The sequence below is a fragment of the Anomaloglossus baeobatrachus genome, chromosome 6 (genome assembly GCF_048569485.1).
Source record: "Anomaloglossus baeobatrachus isolate aAnoBae1 chromosome 6, aAnoBae1.hap1, whole genome shotgun sequence".
Lineage (NCBI taxonomy): Eukaryota > Metazoa > Chordata > Amphibia > Anura > Aromobatidae > Anomaloglossus > Anomaloglossus baeobatrachus.
In genome coordinates this window covers 195,339,239-195,357,063 of record NC_134358.1, presented here as the reverse complement: position 1 = coordinate 195,357,063, position 17,825 = coordinate 195,339,239, and the positions used below count along the sequence as shown (strand labels likewise).

Sequence of the window (17,825 nt, the reverse complement as noted above, 5' to 3'; positions counted from 1 at the left end):
TAAATCACATCAGCTGCATTACCAATATCCAGGTTTGCACTTACCTTCTCATAGAACCCTAACAGGTTGGTTAGACACGACTTATCTTTCATGAATCCATGCTGTCAGTTATTATATTATTTTCTGCAATATATTTTTGCATGTCATCCCTTAAAATGCCCTCAAAAACTTTGCATACTACTGATGTCAGGCTTACTGGATGGTAGTTGCCTTGATCCACCCTCTTACCTTTCTTAAATATCGGTACCACATCATCCTCCAATCCTGAGGCACCAACCCTGTTACAAGCGAGTCTAAAATGATGAGATACAGCGGTCTGTCGATTCTGGAGCTCAATTCACTCAATATTCGTGGATGACTGCCATCTGGCCCAGAGGATTTGTCAATGTTTATTTTACTCAGACGCAGGAATACTTCTTGTGTTAAATTATTTATATCGGTGGTGAACTTTGATTTTTTACTTGTTGAATGATCCCTGGAAGAGTCCTCCAGCTGTGACCACAAATCAGGCCGGGACTGAAGAAGTGAGCTGCACCTGGAGAACTCACCTGAGTTACATCACAGTGGGCAGTCATACTCTATGGCCACTCGCTGTAATTGTCAGATGTAGTAGTGGTGGAAGCGTCGTGGAACCTCATGTGGATTACTTCAGACCTGTAGGGGTATATGAGGGGGGTTAATTATGAGGTGAAAGAGGGTGCTTTTTTGTCTTTAATTTCAAATAAATGATTTTTGGGGTGTTTGTGTTTATTTACTTTCACTTACAGATTACTGATTGGGGGCGTCTCAGAGGCCTGCCATCAGTAATATAGGGCTTAGTGGCAACTATGGGCTGCTATTAATTCCTTATTACCCTGACTGTCACCACACTAGGGCAATCGGGAAAAGCCAGTAACGTGCCGGGACTGTCGCATCAAATGGATGTGGCAATTCTGGGCGGCTGCAGGCTATTTTTAGGCTGGAAGGCAGCTTAATAACCATAGGCCTTGCCAGTCTGAGAATATCAGCTGTGTGGCTTTATCTTGGCATCAAAATTGAGTGGACCACACGCCATTTTTTTAAATTATTTTACTGTATGATATAGACCCACCCACCGGCGTCTGTGATTAGTTGCAGTCAGACAGTTGTCACTCAGCATGGGGGCACGTCTGACTGCCACCAATCACAGTCACCAGTGGTCGAGACAAGTAGTGAATATGTATGAGCCTAATGAGCGGCTGGATGGAGAAGAACAAAGAGCTGCCGCGGGAGCAGTGTGATAGCCACCCCGGTGATCGATGAGTATGAAGCACCTGCTCCTACCCCTTTGTGCCAGATTCTGCTCCCCATGGACTTTATATGGGGACGAGCATCTGGCCAGATACCGTGGCTCAATCCCCCACAGACCCAGAGTCAGCTGATAGATCTTCTACTCCTCCAAAAACGCAGGGACAAAACATGGGAAAATGAAGGGAAACGCAATGAAACGCAAAGAATTAGCTACTGCGTTTTTCCATACATATTTTCATGACTATTGAAGTCAATCGGTGAAAAACGCAGAGAAAAAACGCAGGATTAAGCGACATGTTGCTTCTTTTTTTCTGCACCCAAAACTGCAGGCAAAAAAAAAAAGCAACTTGCGTACAGGCTTTCTTCTGAATTCTCATAGACTTTGCTGGGAAAACAACAAACTGCACCCAAAAACGCGGATAAAGTGCGGGAAGAAAAACGCAACATGCACACAAGGCCTAACACATTTCTTACTCCTCATATCTTTTCTTTCCTTGGCGGTCCTTGCCCCCTTAACCTGCCTTGACCACTACTGTCTCACTCTCTCAATCTACTCTATCCATTCTCTTTTTTGCACAACTACTCTCCCTACCTCCCCCAGCCCCAGTTTAAAAGCTCCTTCATCTGTCGGACCATTTTTTACCCCCAGCACAGCTGCAACGTTCCCATCGAGATGCAGCCAGTCACTACCGTAAAGCCTGTAGCTGACAGAAAAGTCTGTCCAATTCTCCATGAACCCAAACCCTTCCTTCTTGCACCAATTTCTAAGCCACGTATCTATCCCCCTAAGCTCCCGCTGTCTTTCTAGTGACATTCGTGGCATCGGTAATATTTCTGAAAACACCACCTTCGAGGTCCTGGACTTCAGCTTCATTTCTAGTTCCTTGTAATCATTTTTAAGGACCTTTCATCATTTGTGTCTGTTTTGTTTTTAATGCATTTTTGCTAAGTTTTTTTATAGATTTTTTTTACTAAAATAAAATATATTTTTCTATTAGCACTTCGTAATTGTTCCCTCCTATATTTGCATATGTTAAATTGAATGCATTTCCCGCAGTGCCATAAGCGATGTCATGAAGTGGTATAACAAAAAAAGTCAGGTAAACACAAAATAGATTTTAAAATGCAATAAATTAAGAAAAAAAAAGTGAAAATCACCCCCAAAAAAGCACAAGTCCAATGTTGAGTCAGATCCACGTTCATCACCAGGTTTTCAAAGTATGTTTTCTCTGAAACACCACATTCAGAGTAGACTATACCAGAGAGAAATTGCGCAGTCAATATTTACTCCATGCAGGTTGTGGTTCGGGCAACATGAATCTGATGACAGGTTATCTTAAATTATTATACAATAAATCAGTATACATTTTACAAATTCCCTACTGTGTCTCCATATTTGTATACCTGAATTTAGGTCTACCCATTCACTCCATTTTCCCATTCATCCAGTTAGCGCGGTAGTTTTTCAATTAATTCCTCTTTTAGACAGGTATACGCAGACCCTGCCAACTGCCTGCAGCTTTCATTCCCCCCCCCCCCTTTTTTTTATATTTCATAGATATTATCAGGTGTAATTGCATGTTAAACACTCACTCGTGTATCATATTTATTTATTTATTTTTTTTAACTTACCTGTGTCCTCTCCTTGGCATTACCTCCATACCCTCAGAGTTAAGTGTAGCCCCTTTCCCATTCCTTTTGGGAGCTCTAGTGTCCATCTTTATATTAGATAATAAGAAAGAACAGATAGAAAGAAATAACAAAATAGCTCAATAGAGGGATAGCTAGCATGGGGTCCTCCCATTTTTCTAAAACCAGACAAGGTACAGCAGACAACTGGGGACTGATAATATAAGGGTGGGAATGGCCATTGTTATTTGGCCCTTTCCAGCCTAACAATAGCAGCCCACAGCCCCCAGGAAGTGGCGCATCCATAAGATGCGCCAAATCTGGCGCTGGACCCAGTTCTTCCAGATTACCCTGGTGAGGTGGTAATAAGGAGCTAATAACAGCCCGTAGCTGCCACTAAGTCCTAGATTAGTGATGGCAGTCGCCTATAAGACCCCACCACTAAGCTATAAGTGAAAATAAACAAAAAAAAACCCCAAAATCCTTTAATTGGAATAAAGTACAAAAACCCCCCCAACCTTTAACCACTTTATTAACCCCCAAACACCCCTGCAAGTCCGACGTACTCCACACGAAGTCCCACAGCGATTCAGCTCTGCTACATCCCTGTCCTGTCACAGAGAGCGCCATAGAACATGACTGCCAGCTGTGCGTGCAGACAGAGCTGCACGATCAGAATGAACTCGGGTGAACCGGACATCACAGTTGCGGCAGTGATGTCATGGGCTCACCGCTGTGAGGCTCAGGCCATGACAGATGTCACTGCTGATCGCGCGGCTCACATCACTCAGGTGAGTGCTTTACCTGTGGCTCACTTTAGTCTCAGTCTGATTTGCAGTCACAGGTGGAGGACTCCAGCTGTGACCTGAAATTACAGGTGATGACACCGCTGATCGCGCAGCTCACTTCAGTCACTCGGGTTTGAGATTTGCGGTCACAGGTGGAGGACTCCAGCTGTGGCTGCGGCTAACTTGAGTGACGTTACTGCTGATTGTGAGCTCCATGCAGCAACTGTAGTGAGTTGGCACAGAGGGCAGTCTTGTTCTATGGTGCTCGCTGTGAACGTCAGACGTAGCAGTGCTGGAAGTGTCGTGGTACCTCATGTGGATTACATGGGACCTGTAGGGGTGTTTATAAAGTGGTGAAAGAGGGTGCTTTTTTGTCTTCTATTTCAAATAAAGGATTTTTTTAGGTGTTTATTTACTTTAACTTTTACAGATTAGTAATGGGAGGGGGGTGGGGGTGTCTCAGACGCCTGCCATGACTAATCTAGGACTTAGTGACAGCTATGGGCTGCCATTAACTCCATATTACCCCGATTGCCCTGGTACGGTGATAATCATGATGAGCCGGGTAAAGTCCCGGGACTGTCGCATCTAATGGATGCGGCAATTCCAGGCGGCTGCTGGCTGATATTTTTAGGCTGGGGGGTTCCCAATAATGTGGGTATCCCCAGCCTGGGAAAACCAGCCCTCAGCTGTGAGGCTTTGTCTTGGCTGGGTATCAAAATTGAAAGGACCGCACGCAGTTTTTTAAAATTATTTATCGGTATGATATAGACCTGCCCACCGGCGGCTGAGATTGGTCGTAGTCAGACAGTTGTCACTAAGAATGGGGACGTTTTTGACTGCAACCAAACACGAGGGAAGCAGTGAATATGTAGGAGACTAATGAGCAGGTGTACTGAATATGTATGAGCCTAATGAGTGGGTAGGGAAGAAGATTGAGAGGCCGCAGGATCAGTCTGCCAGCCGCGTTGCGCCAGTGGTCGGTGATTAACTTCCTGGCCACTCATTCACTTCCAGGGCAGTCACGACTGATCGCTGCTCAGTCTTTGCCTAAAATCCACAGCGGGCAGTCATGTTTCATGATTTTTAGGTGTTTGTATTTATTTTCTTCCACTTACAGATTAGTAATGGCAGGTATCTGAGACTTCCACACCCTCCCATTACTAATCTAGGACTTAGGGGCAGCTGTGAGCTGACATTAACCCCTTATTACTCCGATTGCCACTGCACCAGGGCAATTGGGATGAGCCAGGTAAAGTTCTGGGATTATCGTATTTAATGGATGTGACAATCCTGGGAGGCTGCTATTTTTAGGTTGGGCGGGGGGCCCAATAACCAAGGGTCTTCCCAGCTGTCAGGGTTTATCATGGCTGGGTATCAAATTTGGGAAGGCCGCACGCCTGTTTTTAAAATAATAATAATAATAATAATAATAATAATAATAAAGCCGCATCTGCTTCCTCTTATTTTGATACACAGCCAAGATAAGTGCACAGCTGGGGGCTGCAGCCTGTAGTCGTATGTTTTATCTGTGCTGGCTATCAGAAAATGGGGGGACTCTACACCAAATATTTTATGTTTTTACCACGATAGACGCAAATAGCATCTGTGATTGAAAGCAGTCAGCTGACACGCTGCCTCTCAGGGTGGGGGAACGTCTGACTGCAACCAATCACGGATATTGGTGGAAGGGGAAAGCAGTGCATATGCAATGAAGTTAATGCGCTGATCCAGAAGTGAATGAGCAGCCAGGAAGCAGTTACAGCCGCACCGGAGCCTCGGTAAGTACAGCAAGCTTGCTTTATTATTATTATTTTTTTACTTTATGTATTACTCGAGTGCCGGATCCGTATCAATACCCAGAATTCCGGGCCCGGCCCCGGATACCTTTGAACCAGAGTGCGTCCGGACTTCTACAGTCCAGGTCCACCGAACACTAGTCAAGCATGAACCAAAAAGGTAGAGATTAAAGACTGGATAAACGGCACTAAGGCCATGTGCGCCAGTTGCGTTATTACATGCATTTACGCTGTGTATTGCACTGCAGCGTAAATGCATGCATCATGCGTCCCCTGCACATTCTATGTAGATTGTGTATATGTACGCACGTTGCTTTTTTGAACGCAGCGATTTGGATGGTAAAATTTTGACCCAAATCCGTACGTTCATAAAAGCAGCATGTCAATTATTTGTGCGCTTTGGATGCAGCTCCCACTCTATGGTGGGGGCAGCAGCCATAGCGCATGAAATTGGCTTTTTTTCTACAGCAAAACTGCATTTATTATGCAGTCTTTCTGCAGCGATTTGAAGCGCACATGTGCTGTCAAATCGCTGCAGAATATTCAGCAGGTACGTTCGAACAAGGCCTAAAAGAGCTACAGGGGATTGGTAAGGGCATAACTATTTCTTTAGAGGTGTGTACAGGTTTATACTTTTAAAAACAAACAGGTAACAAAAGCGCAAATCTACAGGTTCAATTTAATGTTAGCGGTGGTAGACACATGAGAGGTGTGCTTTCAATGCATAATAGTCACAGTGGATAGCAGCTAAAAACATGAAAAAAAAATAGGAGAATCTAATATTTCACATTGTGATTTTGTAAGTTGAGAAAAGATGGTGATTTCACACATCAGATGTTTTATGGTTTTACTATGAAGAAAGGAAAAAAAAAAAAAAAGAATAATGCATTACACTTCGTCAAAACTAAAATATGGCAGCAAAAGATTTATATAGCAATGAGTTTGTAAACTGGATTTAAATCTCTTTTTTGATCCCAAAGTGCAAATTGCAAAATTCCCACAAGTTCAGTAGTGCTTTTCCTGTAAATAATCCTTCATTTTGTTTGGCAAAGGCAGTTTCTGAATCAGGTCTATTCTGGTGTACTGGCGTATCACAAAGCGACACAGGTACTGCAGAGATCGCACCTGCATAAACCGGGACACTGGGTTTGTCAGTCTAACGGGATAAGTGGCTGATCCGGGAACTCGAGACCGGGAGTAGCAAAAGGCCCCATTCTCCGAGTCCCTGATGGAATGTTCTATAAGGTCCACTATGGACGTGTGTCCTTCCACGTCTGGCTGTTCATAAAAGCTAAACCTACCATTTGAATGTTCGATTCTAGTATGAAGTGTTTTACTATGGGAACGAAAACTTAGACTTAAAAGATAACGGTCGTCAGAGCTGTCGCGGACCAAAAAGGAGCCATCTGGCACATTCGCTAATTTTTCTTCTGCTTCCCAGCGTGTGATGGGTCCCCAGTACCATCCTTGTTTTGCAAGTTTTTTAAGCTCTTCGGTAAGACTGGTGACTACCATAGGCCCACTGCTTTGTACAGAGTCATAGACTCTGCCTACACCAGGAGCAGTGTTTGGGTCGAAATTTAAATGGCACCGCATGTTTTCCGCCATGTGTGCTTCTGTGCTATTAAGTCCTGCAAAGTTCCTTTGGATTTGACTGTTCTGGACTGGAGGTAGCAATGGTGACAGTGGAGGGACGTCATTGTGACTTACCCTGGAGTTTTGAAAAAGAACTCCATTAGTACTATGTAGCAGACCATTCACAGTCTGGTCCACAAAGATGTCCGAAGCCACTACTACATCCGGAGCAACTTGACTTTCGTCTTCGTGAAAGCCATTACTGCCAATGTGGGAAGGTACAGCAGAAATTTCCATCGGGGATGAGCTGTCCAAACAGTAAGTACGTGGTCCTTCCAAAGGATACATTCCCTCATCTAAAGGCACAGTATACTGAATATAGTCCTGAGGCATAAGTCCTATAACTACAGGCACATGTTCATTAATATGTAGGTGGAGATCTCCATTATGAGATTCTGTACTTTTCAATGTGTTACCTTGTTCCTGATAAACATTATCTGTCTGCAGCTCATGAAAGTCCTTTCGAACCCCATTAAGCGCAGGGCTGGGACTGGTGGAATGGACTAATGCTTTCACTTTTACTTCCATCTTTATACAGGTCTCTTCAGAGTTTGTAGGACGCAAGGGCCATGGCGTTGGGCTGTAGTGGTGAGTTCGAAGGGATGTCGACCTTAACGGCCTCTGAGATCTGACGTCTTTAAAAGTAATGGGAGCGGAAGATGAAGAAAATGTGTCTTCTTCCGCAGAGTTCACTGATGTGCTTCCTTTTCCTTTTTGCTTCTGCTTTGCAGAAAGGCGCCTCTTTAATGTCCCCATCAAGCTTTCACTTTTTGGCCTATTTTTGCCGCCTTTGTCATCTTCGCTGTTGATTTCACATCCTGTCAAGTCTTTGCCATAACAGCTACCAAACAGAGAGTCATCTTTCACAAAGTTATTGGTAATCGACGGCTGCTGTACCATTACAAAATCATTTTCTTCTTTGCTTTTGTTCAAGTTAAAAGATTTGCGAAATGTTTTCAGACTGATTTTCTTCATTATGGAAAGTGGCCAAGCCCTCTTGCTGTTGGACTTCTCCAGTGGACTGGCCCTACAACACCGCCATCGATCACTGCTTCACTTCTTTTTTTAAATGGCGTCATTTAGCTTCTGTGAACATCACCTGCAAGCACAAAAGGAAAAATCACGTAATTAGTTTCCTTTCAATGTTTTATCAGGTCCTAAACAGCGAGCCGGTTTGTCCTGAGCATACTGCCTCCTGGGCAAAGTGGCTTCAGCTGCAGTCATACGTCAGACATACTGCAACCCCGGCAGACGCTATGGACTGTAATGTTTTTGTCTGAACACAAATACACAGGACCATCAAGTTCAACCTCTCAATCATTAATACATTAGTTGTTTCTAGATTATTTATAACAATGACATTTGTTATGGAATCTGACATTACTACCTCTTGTGGTAGGACATTCCACAATCGGACTACTCTAACTGTAGGGAACCCTTTCCTATTTGCCGAAATAGTCTTTCTTCCATCTGCAGTGTATGCCCCCTGGTCCTTAGTATTGTCTTTGGAAAGAATAAGTCATGTGCCAGTCCTTTATATTGACCACACATAGTGCATATAAGTGAGATTTCCTCTGAGACGTCTTTTGTTCTAAACAAATCCAACTTTTCCCCACTTCTAATCAGAGTAGAGGCCTTCCATCCCATGTAGTAAAGTACCGTAGTTGCCACCTTTGAACTGACTTACTTTCTAAAAAAAAAAAAAATCACTTTTAAAAATGTGGAAGGCAAAATTGGATCCCATATTCTAGATGTGATTTAATGAGAGGTAATAAAACATTCGGATCACAAGATTTTTGTTTTTTTAACTGCAACTGCAAGAAAAGGAGGAAACAGGAGGTGATGCAGGGTATGCACAGTATCTACACCCTTTCCATGGCATCTTTTTGGTGGGCATGTCGGGGAAGCTCCCAGTGTTGAGACTACATGTATTTAAAGAGGTACATTAAGCCAAATAGAGGTCGAGCGTGTCCATTGGGTTTCTAAAAATAAAGCATGGGATAGAGTAGTGAAGCCTTGCCATACTATATAATGTAATCGATTGAAAGTAACAGACAGCATAAATTCTCAACATGGAAACCTACAGGTGAGGGATGCCGCTGTGTCACACATACTGTGCTTTCCCCAACCCGATAACCATTCAGCTGCGGATGCCACTTGTGGGCAGGAGTACTGGCCTCTGCCTGGTGAGGGCCGCAGGCACTGCCTCCCCAATGTATACAGTGAATATAACAAGTTCACATACCTGTTAAATGCCAAGTTTTAGTAATCTCAAAAAGAAAAAAAAAAACAAGAAGGATCACTTCAAAACTCCCCCCTTTATTCTCACTCGTACACTCTGTTTAAATCCATAAGGGAAGAAACTGATATCTTTTGGAGTTGAAAAATAATTTTGATAACAAATGTGACCTGGTGAAGGGTTCCCTTTTAGTGCTCCTTTCCATCTATCTCTGCCCTCCCCTGTCTCTATAAAGCCAGAGCCATGAATCAAAGAATAGGGGGTCGCTCCTTCAGCCTTGGTGTGGCCAAACATTACAATCCACCTTCCCACCTGCTTGTTTTCCCTATCCCACCCCCTCTTCTGTGATTGTAAAGCCTGAGCCGTCAGAGTCAGAGAAGGGCGTAGATAGATGGCAATCAAGCAGGCGGGGAAGAGCCCTTAAATGATTGGCTGCACCATGACACACTAATTGCTGACAGTCCCTTTAAATAGTAATTCTAGTGATAACATCATTAACCTCTTCACCCTCGAGCGACTTTCTGCTTTTTCTTTTTTTGCTCTCCTTCCGAGAGCCGTAACTTTTTTATTTTTTTATCAATCTTGCCATATAAGGGCTTGTTTTTTGCGGGACAAGTCGTACTTTTAAATGAAACCATCCGTTTTACCATATAGTGTACTGGACAACAGTAACAAAAATTGCAAGTGTGGAAAAACTGCAAAAAAGATGTGATTGCACAATAGTTTTTATGATATTTTATTCACAGTGTTCACTATATGTTAAAACTGCTGATGTGTCACTGTGATGCCTCAGGTCGGTACGAGTTCGTAGACAAGAAACGTAAAAGCTTTACTTTTATCTAAGGGATTAAAAAAAAAAAAAAATCACAAGTTAGTCCAAAAAGAAGGGAATTTTGTTTACTTACCGTAAATTCCTTTTCTTCTAGCTCTAATTGGGAGACCCAGACAATTGGGGTGTATAGGCTATGCCTCCGGAGGCCGCACAAAGTACTACACTTAAAAGTGTTAGGCCCCTCCCCTTCTGCCAATACACCCCCCGTGCTCCCACGGGCTGCTCAGTTTTGGTGCAAAAGCAAGAAGGAGGAAAAAATAATTATAAACTGGTTTAACTTCAATCCGAAGGAAACTCGGAGAACTGAAACCATTCAACATGAACAACATGTGTACACAAAAAAACGGGCGGGTGCTGGGTCTCCCAATTAGAGCTAGAAGAAAAGGAATTTACGGTAAGTAAACAAAATTCCCTTCTTCTTTTTCGCTCTATTGGGAGACCCAGACAATTGGGACGTCCAAAAGCAGTCCCTGGGTGGGTAAAATAATACCTCGTAAGAGAGCCGTAAAACGGCCCTTTCCTACAGGTGGGCAACCGCCGCCTGAAGGACTCGTCCACCTAGGCTGGCATCCGCCGCAGCATAGGTATGCACCTGATAGTGCTTCGTGAAAGTGTGCAGGCTCGACCAGGTAGCCGCCTGACACACCTGTTGAGCCGCAGCCTGGTGCCTCAAAGCCCAGGACGCTCCCACGGCTCTGGTAGAATGGGCCTTCAGCCCTGAGGGAACCGGAAGCCCAGCCGAACGGTAAGCTTCGATAATTGGCTCCTTGATCCACCGAGCCAGGGTTGATTTGGAAGCCTGTGACCCTTTACGCTGTCCAGCGACAAGGACAAAGAGTGCATCCGAGCGGCGCAGGGGCGCCGTACGAGAAATGTAGAGTGAGTGCTCTCACCAGATCTAACAAGTGCAAATCCTTTTCACATTGGTGAACTGGATGAGGATAAATAGAGGGTAAGGAAATATCCTGATGGAGATGAAAGGGGGATACCACCTTAGGGAGAAACTCCGGAACCGGACGTAGAACCACCTTGTCCTGGTGAAAAACCAGAAAAGGGGCTTTGCACGACAACGCTGCTAGCTCAGACACTCTCCGAAGTGAAGTGACTGCTACTAGAAAAACCACTTTCTGCGAAAGGCGTGAGAGAGAAATATCTCTCATTGGCTCGAATGGTGGTTTCTGAAGAACCATCAGCACCCTGTTTAGATCCCAGGGTTCTAACGGCCGCTTGTAAGGTGGAACGATGTGACAAACTCCCTGCAGGAATGTGCGTACCTGTGGAAGTCTAGCTAGGCGCTTCTGGAAAAACGCAGAGAGCGCTGAAACTTGTCCCTTAAGGGAACCGAGCGACAAACCCTTTTCCCGTCCAGATTGAAGGAAGGACAGAAAAGTAGGTAATGCAAATGGCCAGGGAGAAAAACCCTGAGCAGAGCACCACGACAGGAAAATTTTCCACGTCCTGTGATAAATCTTGGCGGACGTTGGTTTCCTAGCCTGTCTCATAGTGGCAATGACTTCTTGAGATAACCCTGAAGACGCTAGGATCCAGGACTCAATGGCCACACAGACAGGTTGAGGGCCGCAGAATTCAGATGGAAAAACGGCCCTTGAGACAGCAAGTCTGGTCGGTCTGGTAGTGCCCACGGTTGGCCGACCGTGAGATGCCACAGATCCGGGTACCACGACCTCCTCGGCCAGTCTGGAGCGACGAGGATGGCGCGGCGGCAGTCGGCCCTGATCTTGCGTAACACTCTGGGCAACAGTGCCAGCGGAGGAAACACATAAGGGAGCTGAAACTGCGACCGATCCTGAACTAAGGCGTCTGCCGCCAGAGCTCTGGGATCTTGAGACCGTGCCATGAACGTTGGTACCTTGTTGTTGTGCCGGGACGCCATGAGGTCGACGTCCGGCACCCCCCAGCGGCAACAGATCTCCTGAAACACGTCCGGGTGAAGGGACCATTCCCCTGCGTCCATGCCCTGGCGACTGAGATAATCTGCTTCCCAGTTTTCCACGCCTGGGATGTGAACTGCGGATATGGTGGAGGCCGTGGCTTCCACCCACATCAAAATCCGCCGGACTTCCTGGAAGGCTTGTCGACTGCGTGTGCCGCCTTGGTGGTTGATGTATGCCACCGCTGTAGATTTGTCCGACTGAATTCGGATCTGCTTGCCTTCCAGCCACTGCTGGAACGCTTTCAGGGCAAGATACACTGCCCGAATTTCCAGAACATTGATCTGAAGCGAGGACTCTTGCCGGGTCCACGTACCCTGAGCCCTGTGGTGGAGAAAAAACCGCTCCCCACCCTGACAGACTTGCGTCCGTCGTGACTACTTCCCAGGATGGGGGTAGGAAGGCTTTCCCCTTTGACAATGAAGTGGGAAGAAGCCACAACCGAAGGGAAGCTTTGGTCGCCTGAGAGAGGGAGACGGTCCTGTCGAGGGACGTCGGCTTCCTGTCCCATTTGCGTAGGATGTCCCATTGAAGAGGACGCAGGTGAAACTGCGCGAAAGGGACTGCTTCCATTGCTGCCACCATCTTCCCCAGGAAGTGCATGAGGCGCCTCAAGGGGTGTGACTGGCCTTGAAGGAGAGATTGTACCCCTGTCTGTAGTGACCGCTGCTTGATCAGCGGAAGCTTCACTATCGCTGAGAGGGTATGAAACTCCATGCCAAGGTATGTGAGCGATTGGGCCGGTGTCAGATTTGACTTTGGAAAATTGATGATCCACCCGAAACTCTGGAGAGTCTCCAGGGTAGCGTCGAGGCTGTGTTGGCATGCCTCTAGAGAGGGTGCCTTGATCAACAGATCGTCCAAGTACGGGATCACCGAGTGACCCTGAGAATGGAGGACCGCTACTACAGTAGCCATAACCTTGGCGAAAACCCGTGGGGCTGTTGCCAGGCCGAATGGCAGTGCCACGAACTGCAGGTGTTCGTTTCCTATGGCGAAGCGCAAGAAGCGCTGGTGCTCTGGGGCAATCGGAACGTGGAGATAAGCATCTTTGATATCGATCGATCGATGCAAGAAAATCTCCTTGGGACATTGAGGCGATGACGGAGCGAAGGGATTCCATCCGGAACCGCCTGGTCTTTACGTGTTTGTTGAGAAGTTTCAGGTCTAGGACAGGACGGAAAGACCCGTTCTTCTTTGGGACCACAAACAAGTTGGAGTAAAAACCGTGGCCCTGTTGATGAAGAGGAACAGGGACCACCACTCCTTCTGCCTTCAGAGTGCCCAGCGCCTGCAGAAGAGCCTCGGCTCTCTCGGGAGGCGGAGAAGACCTGAGGAATCGAGTCGGGGGACGAGAGATGAACTCTATCTTGTAACCGTGAGACAGAATGTCTCTCACCCAGCGGTCTTTTATTTGTGGCAGCCAGGTGTCGCAAAAGCGGGAGAGCCTGCCACCGACCGAGGATGCTACTAGAGGAGGTAGAAGTCATGAGGCAGCCGCTTTGTTAGCGGTGCTCCCAATGGCCTTTTTAGGACGTGACTTAGACCGCCATGCATCAGAGTTCCTTTGTTCTTTCTGAGACCTTTTGGACGAGGAGAATTGGGACCTGCCCGCGCCCCGAAAGGACCGAAACCTCGACTGCCCTCTCCTCTGTTGGGAGAGGTTCTGCTTGGGCTGGGGTAAGGATGTATCCTTTCCCTTGGATTGTTTGATGATTTCATCCAGGCGCTCGCCAAAGAGCCTGTCGCCAGAAATTGGCAAACCGGTTAAACGCTTTTTTGGAAGCGGAATCTGCCTTCCACTCCCGTAGCCACAAGGCCCTGCGGACTACTACCGAATTGGCGGTCGCAACTGCCGTACGGCTCACAGAGTCCAGGACAGCATTCATAGCGTAAGACGCAATTGCCGAGGTCTGGGAGGTAATGGAAGCCACTTGTGGCGCGGCCGCTTCAATTTTCGCTTGACCTGCTGATATAGCTTGTAGCGCCCATACGGCTGCGAATGCTGGGGCAAAAGAAGCTCCGATAGCTTCATAGATGGATTTCATCCAGAGCTCCATCTGCCTGTCAGTGGCATCTTTAAGCGAGGCCCCATCTTCCACTGCAAGTATGGATCTAGCCGCCAGTCTGGAGATTGGAGGATCCACTCTGGGACATTGAATCCAACCTTTAACCACTTCCGGGGGAAAAAGATAACGTGTACCCTTAAGGCGCTTAGAGAAACGCTTATCCGGACAAGCATGGTGATTCTGGATTGCCTCTCTGAAATCAGAGTGGTCTAGAAACATACTCTGTGTACGCTTGGGGAACCTGAAGCGAAATTTCTCCTGCTGAGACACTGACTCCTCCGCCGGAGGGGCTGAGGGAGAAATATCCAGCAACTGATGGATGGACGCAATAAGATCATTCACTATGGCGTCCCCGTCTGGAGAATTAAGATTGAGAGCGCTTCCAGGATCAGAATCCTGATCAGCTGTTTCCGCATCATCAACCAGAGAATCCCCCCGCTGAGACCCTAACAATATGATGTCGAGGGAAATTCTAAGCAGGCTCGCTTAGACGATCTGGGGCTAGGTTCTAAGTCCGAACCCTCCGTCTGGGATGTATGAGATACCCCGTGAGGACATTGTTGGTCCAACTGAGGGGGGTCAGGGAACAATGATTCAACAGAGTCCCTTTGCTGAGATACCGGTCTGGACTGCAAGGCTTCTAGTATCTTAGCCATAGTCTCAGAGAGTTGATCCTTAAAGGCTGCAAACTCAGTCCCCGTCACCTGGACAGTGTCAACAGGTGGCTCCCCCTGGGCCCCTCTTAGCAGAGGATCCGGCTGAGGAAGTGTCACAGGGGTCGAACACTGTACACAATGAGGGTCAGTGGAACCTGCCTGTAGTCTTACATGCGGCGCAGGCAACATAAGCCTGTGTTTTGGCACCCCTGCCTTTTATGGGCGCCATGCTATAGTTTTCCCTGAGTAACACAATAGGGTATATAGCCAGAAAGAACTGTGCTCATACAGTGTAAATTATATACAGTACACAAATAATGTGCCCATACAATACAGCACCATGGGGCTAGCACCACATGTGCTGTTTACCAGCCGCCTAAGCGGTTGTGAGGCCACCAGAGACCGTGTCTGGGTCTCCCATGAATATGTCCCTCTCTGCAGCGTCGGTGGAGCTGACAGGAATGGCTGCGGCGTCCTGACGAGCTGAGGAAGCTGTGGGCGTGGCCTAGAAAAAGCGCGAAACGGGCGCTCATACTGTGCACAGTGAGGGGAGTGGAGCATGTAAATCATACTCCAGCCCTCATTGCTGCTCGCTCCGTGCAGCATCCCGCCCTTCCCCTGCCTGTCAGGGCTGAGGGCGGGAGAAAAAAAGGGAAACTAGGCCGCAATGAAGCCGGGGACTGTAGTAATAAACGCGGCCGCCGTAAAAGCGCGGTCGCGTGAAAGTCCCCGGCAAACTACAAGTCCCAGCCGCGCCGCAGTGTCCCGTGGCAACGGCGGTCAGTGCGGTAGCCCTTACATATAAACACACTCAGCGACGCTGAGTGTGTAATGGCACATATAGACCCGGTCAGCGCCGCGGTCCCCGGTGCACTAGCACACCCAGCAAAGCTGAGGTGATGCCGTGCGCGGTCCCCATAGGGATACAGAGTACCTTTAAGATGCAGGGCCATGTCCCTGAACGGTATCGGCTCCTATCCATCAGGCTCCACAGGAGTTGTGGATGAAGCCCGGTCTCAGTGCCTGGAGACCGATAAGATCCCACTTCACCCAGAGCCCTAAGGGGGATGGGGAAGGAAAGCAGCATGTGGGCTCCAGCCGCCGTACCCGCAATGGATACCTCAACCTTAACAACACCGCCGACAAAAGTGGGGTGAGAAGGGAGCATGCTGGGGGCCCTATATGGGCCCACTTTTCTTCCATCCGACCTAGTCAGCAGCTGCTGCTGACTAATCTGTGGAGCTGTGCTGTGCGTGTCTGACCTCCTTCGCACAAAGCAAAAAACTGAGCAGCCCGTGGGAGCACGGGGGGTGTATTGGCAGAAGGGGAGGGGCCTAACACTTTTAAGTGTAGTACTTTGTGCGGCCTCCGGAGGCATAGCCTATACACCCCAATTGTCTGGGTCTCCCAATAGAGCGAAAAAGAAAAGTAGCGCACTGTTTGCGCCATGTTTTGAAACAAACAGCGTTCTCATTTTTCGTGATCTATGGCTCAGTGACGGCCTATTTTTTGCATCTTGACCTGACGTTTTTGTACAGATGCTACGTTTTGATCGCCTGTTACTGCATTTTGTGCAAAATTTGCGGCGAAAAAAAAACCTATTTTGGCGTTTGGATTTTTTTGCCCGCTACGCCGTTTACCGATCCAGGTTAATTCATTTTATATTTTCATAGATCGAGTGTTTCTGAATGCGGCAAAAATAAGTGTGTGTATATTTTTTAATTTTTTTTAAAATCCTTTAATTTTCAATGGGGCGAATAGTGGGTGATTTTAATTTTTAGGTTTATTTTTTTTTCCATTTTACTTGTACCTTAGAATCAGTAGTTTGATCGCCTATTCCTTTCTGTAGATCAGAGCAGCATTGCTCTAATCTGCGGAAAAGCAGCTCTCCTCTCATACACAGCAGTCTGCCGGCAGTGAGAGACAGTGACTCATGATAGCTACAGGAGTCATCACATGACCCTGTGCTACCATGGGAACTATGACAACCAAATCATGTGACTTCTGATGGCGCCGGGTAAGTAAACATGCATCCATTTGTGCCTGGCAGGCACACATGAGCTATTCAAATCAGCTGACACTGCAGCCAGCGGGCATTACAGAGACACGATCCATGACGTATCCATCATGTCGTGAAATGCACTGATCATCAGGTAGCACCCACATGTTTCTGGTGTATACCTTGATCATGGTGAACTGGTCATCATCAACAGGGGTGTGATACACACCAGAAACGTTTAAGATGCTACCTGCTGATCGGTGCATATTAACCCCTTCACTCCCCAACTTTTCGTTTTTTCCTCCCCTTCTTCCAAGAGCCATAACTTTATTTTTCTGTCAATCTTGCCACATAAGGTCTTGTTTTTTTGCCGGACGAGTTGTACTTTTGAATAAAACCATTAGTTTTACCATATGGTGTACTGAAAAACGGAAACAAATTTTTAAAATGCGGTGAAATTGAAAGAAAAAAAAAAATGTAATTGCACAATTGTTTTGGGGCCTTTTATTCACCCTGTTCACCATATGATAAAAAGAGAATTTTGTTTACTTACCGTAAATTCTTTTTCTTATAGTTCCGTATTGGGAGACCCAGACCATGGGTGTATAGCTTCTGCCTCCGGAGGACACACAAAGTACTACACTCAAAAGTGTAGCTCCTCCCTCTGAGCCTATACACCCCCTGGAGAACCAGATCTAGCCAGTTTAGTGCAAAAGCTGAAGGAGAATAGCCACCCACAAGTAGAAACAGAGCAATAACCGGAACAACTGGAGACTCTGTTCACGACAACAGCCGGTGATAACACGCGGAACAAGAAACTGCCAACAGGCAACAGGGAGGGTGCTGGGTCTCCCAATACGGAACTATAAGAAAAGGAATTTACGGTAAGTAAACAAAATTCTCTTTTTCTTTATCGTTCCTATGGGAGACCCAGACATTGGGACGTCTCAAAGCAGTC

General features: G+C 46.8%; 1 protein-coding gene across 2 annotated transcripts in view; it reads right to left on the bottom strand.

Annotated features, from left to right (window-relative positions):
* Positions 1–6,318: 6,318 nt before the first annotated feature.
* Positions 6,319–17,825, bottom strand: part of SOCS6 (suppressor of cytokine signaling 6) — a 62,263-nt gene continuing 50,756 nt past the window's right edge. For both annotated transcript variants that reach the window (XM_075316416.1, XM_075316415.1), the window contains exon 2: positions 6,319–8,219. In XM_075316416.1, the coding sequence (XP_075172531.1) occupies positions 6,491–8,095 (1,605 nt within the window). In that variant the 5' untranslated portion in view covers positions 8,096–8,219 and the 3' untranslated portion in view covers positions 6,319–6,490. The remainder of the gene's footprint in view (positions 8,220–17,825) is intronic.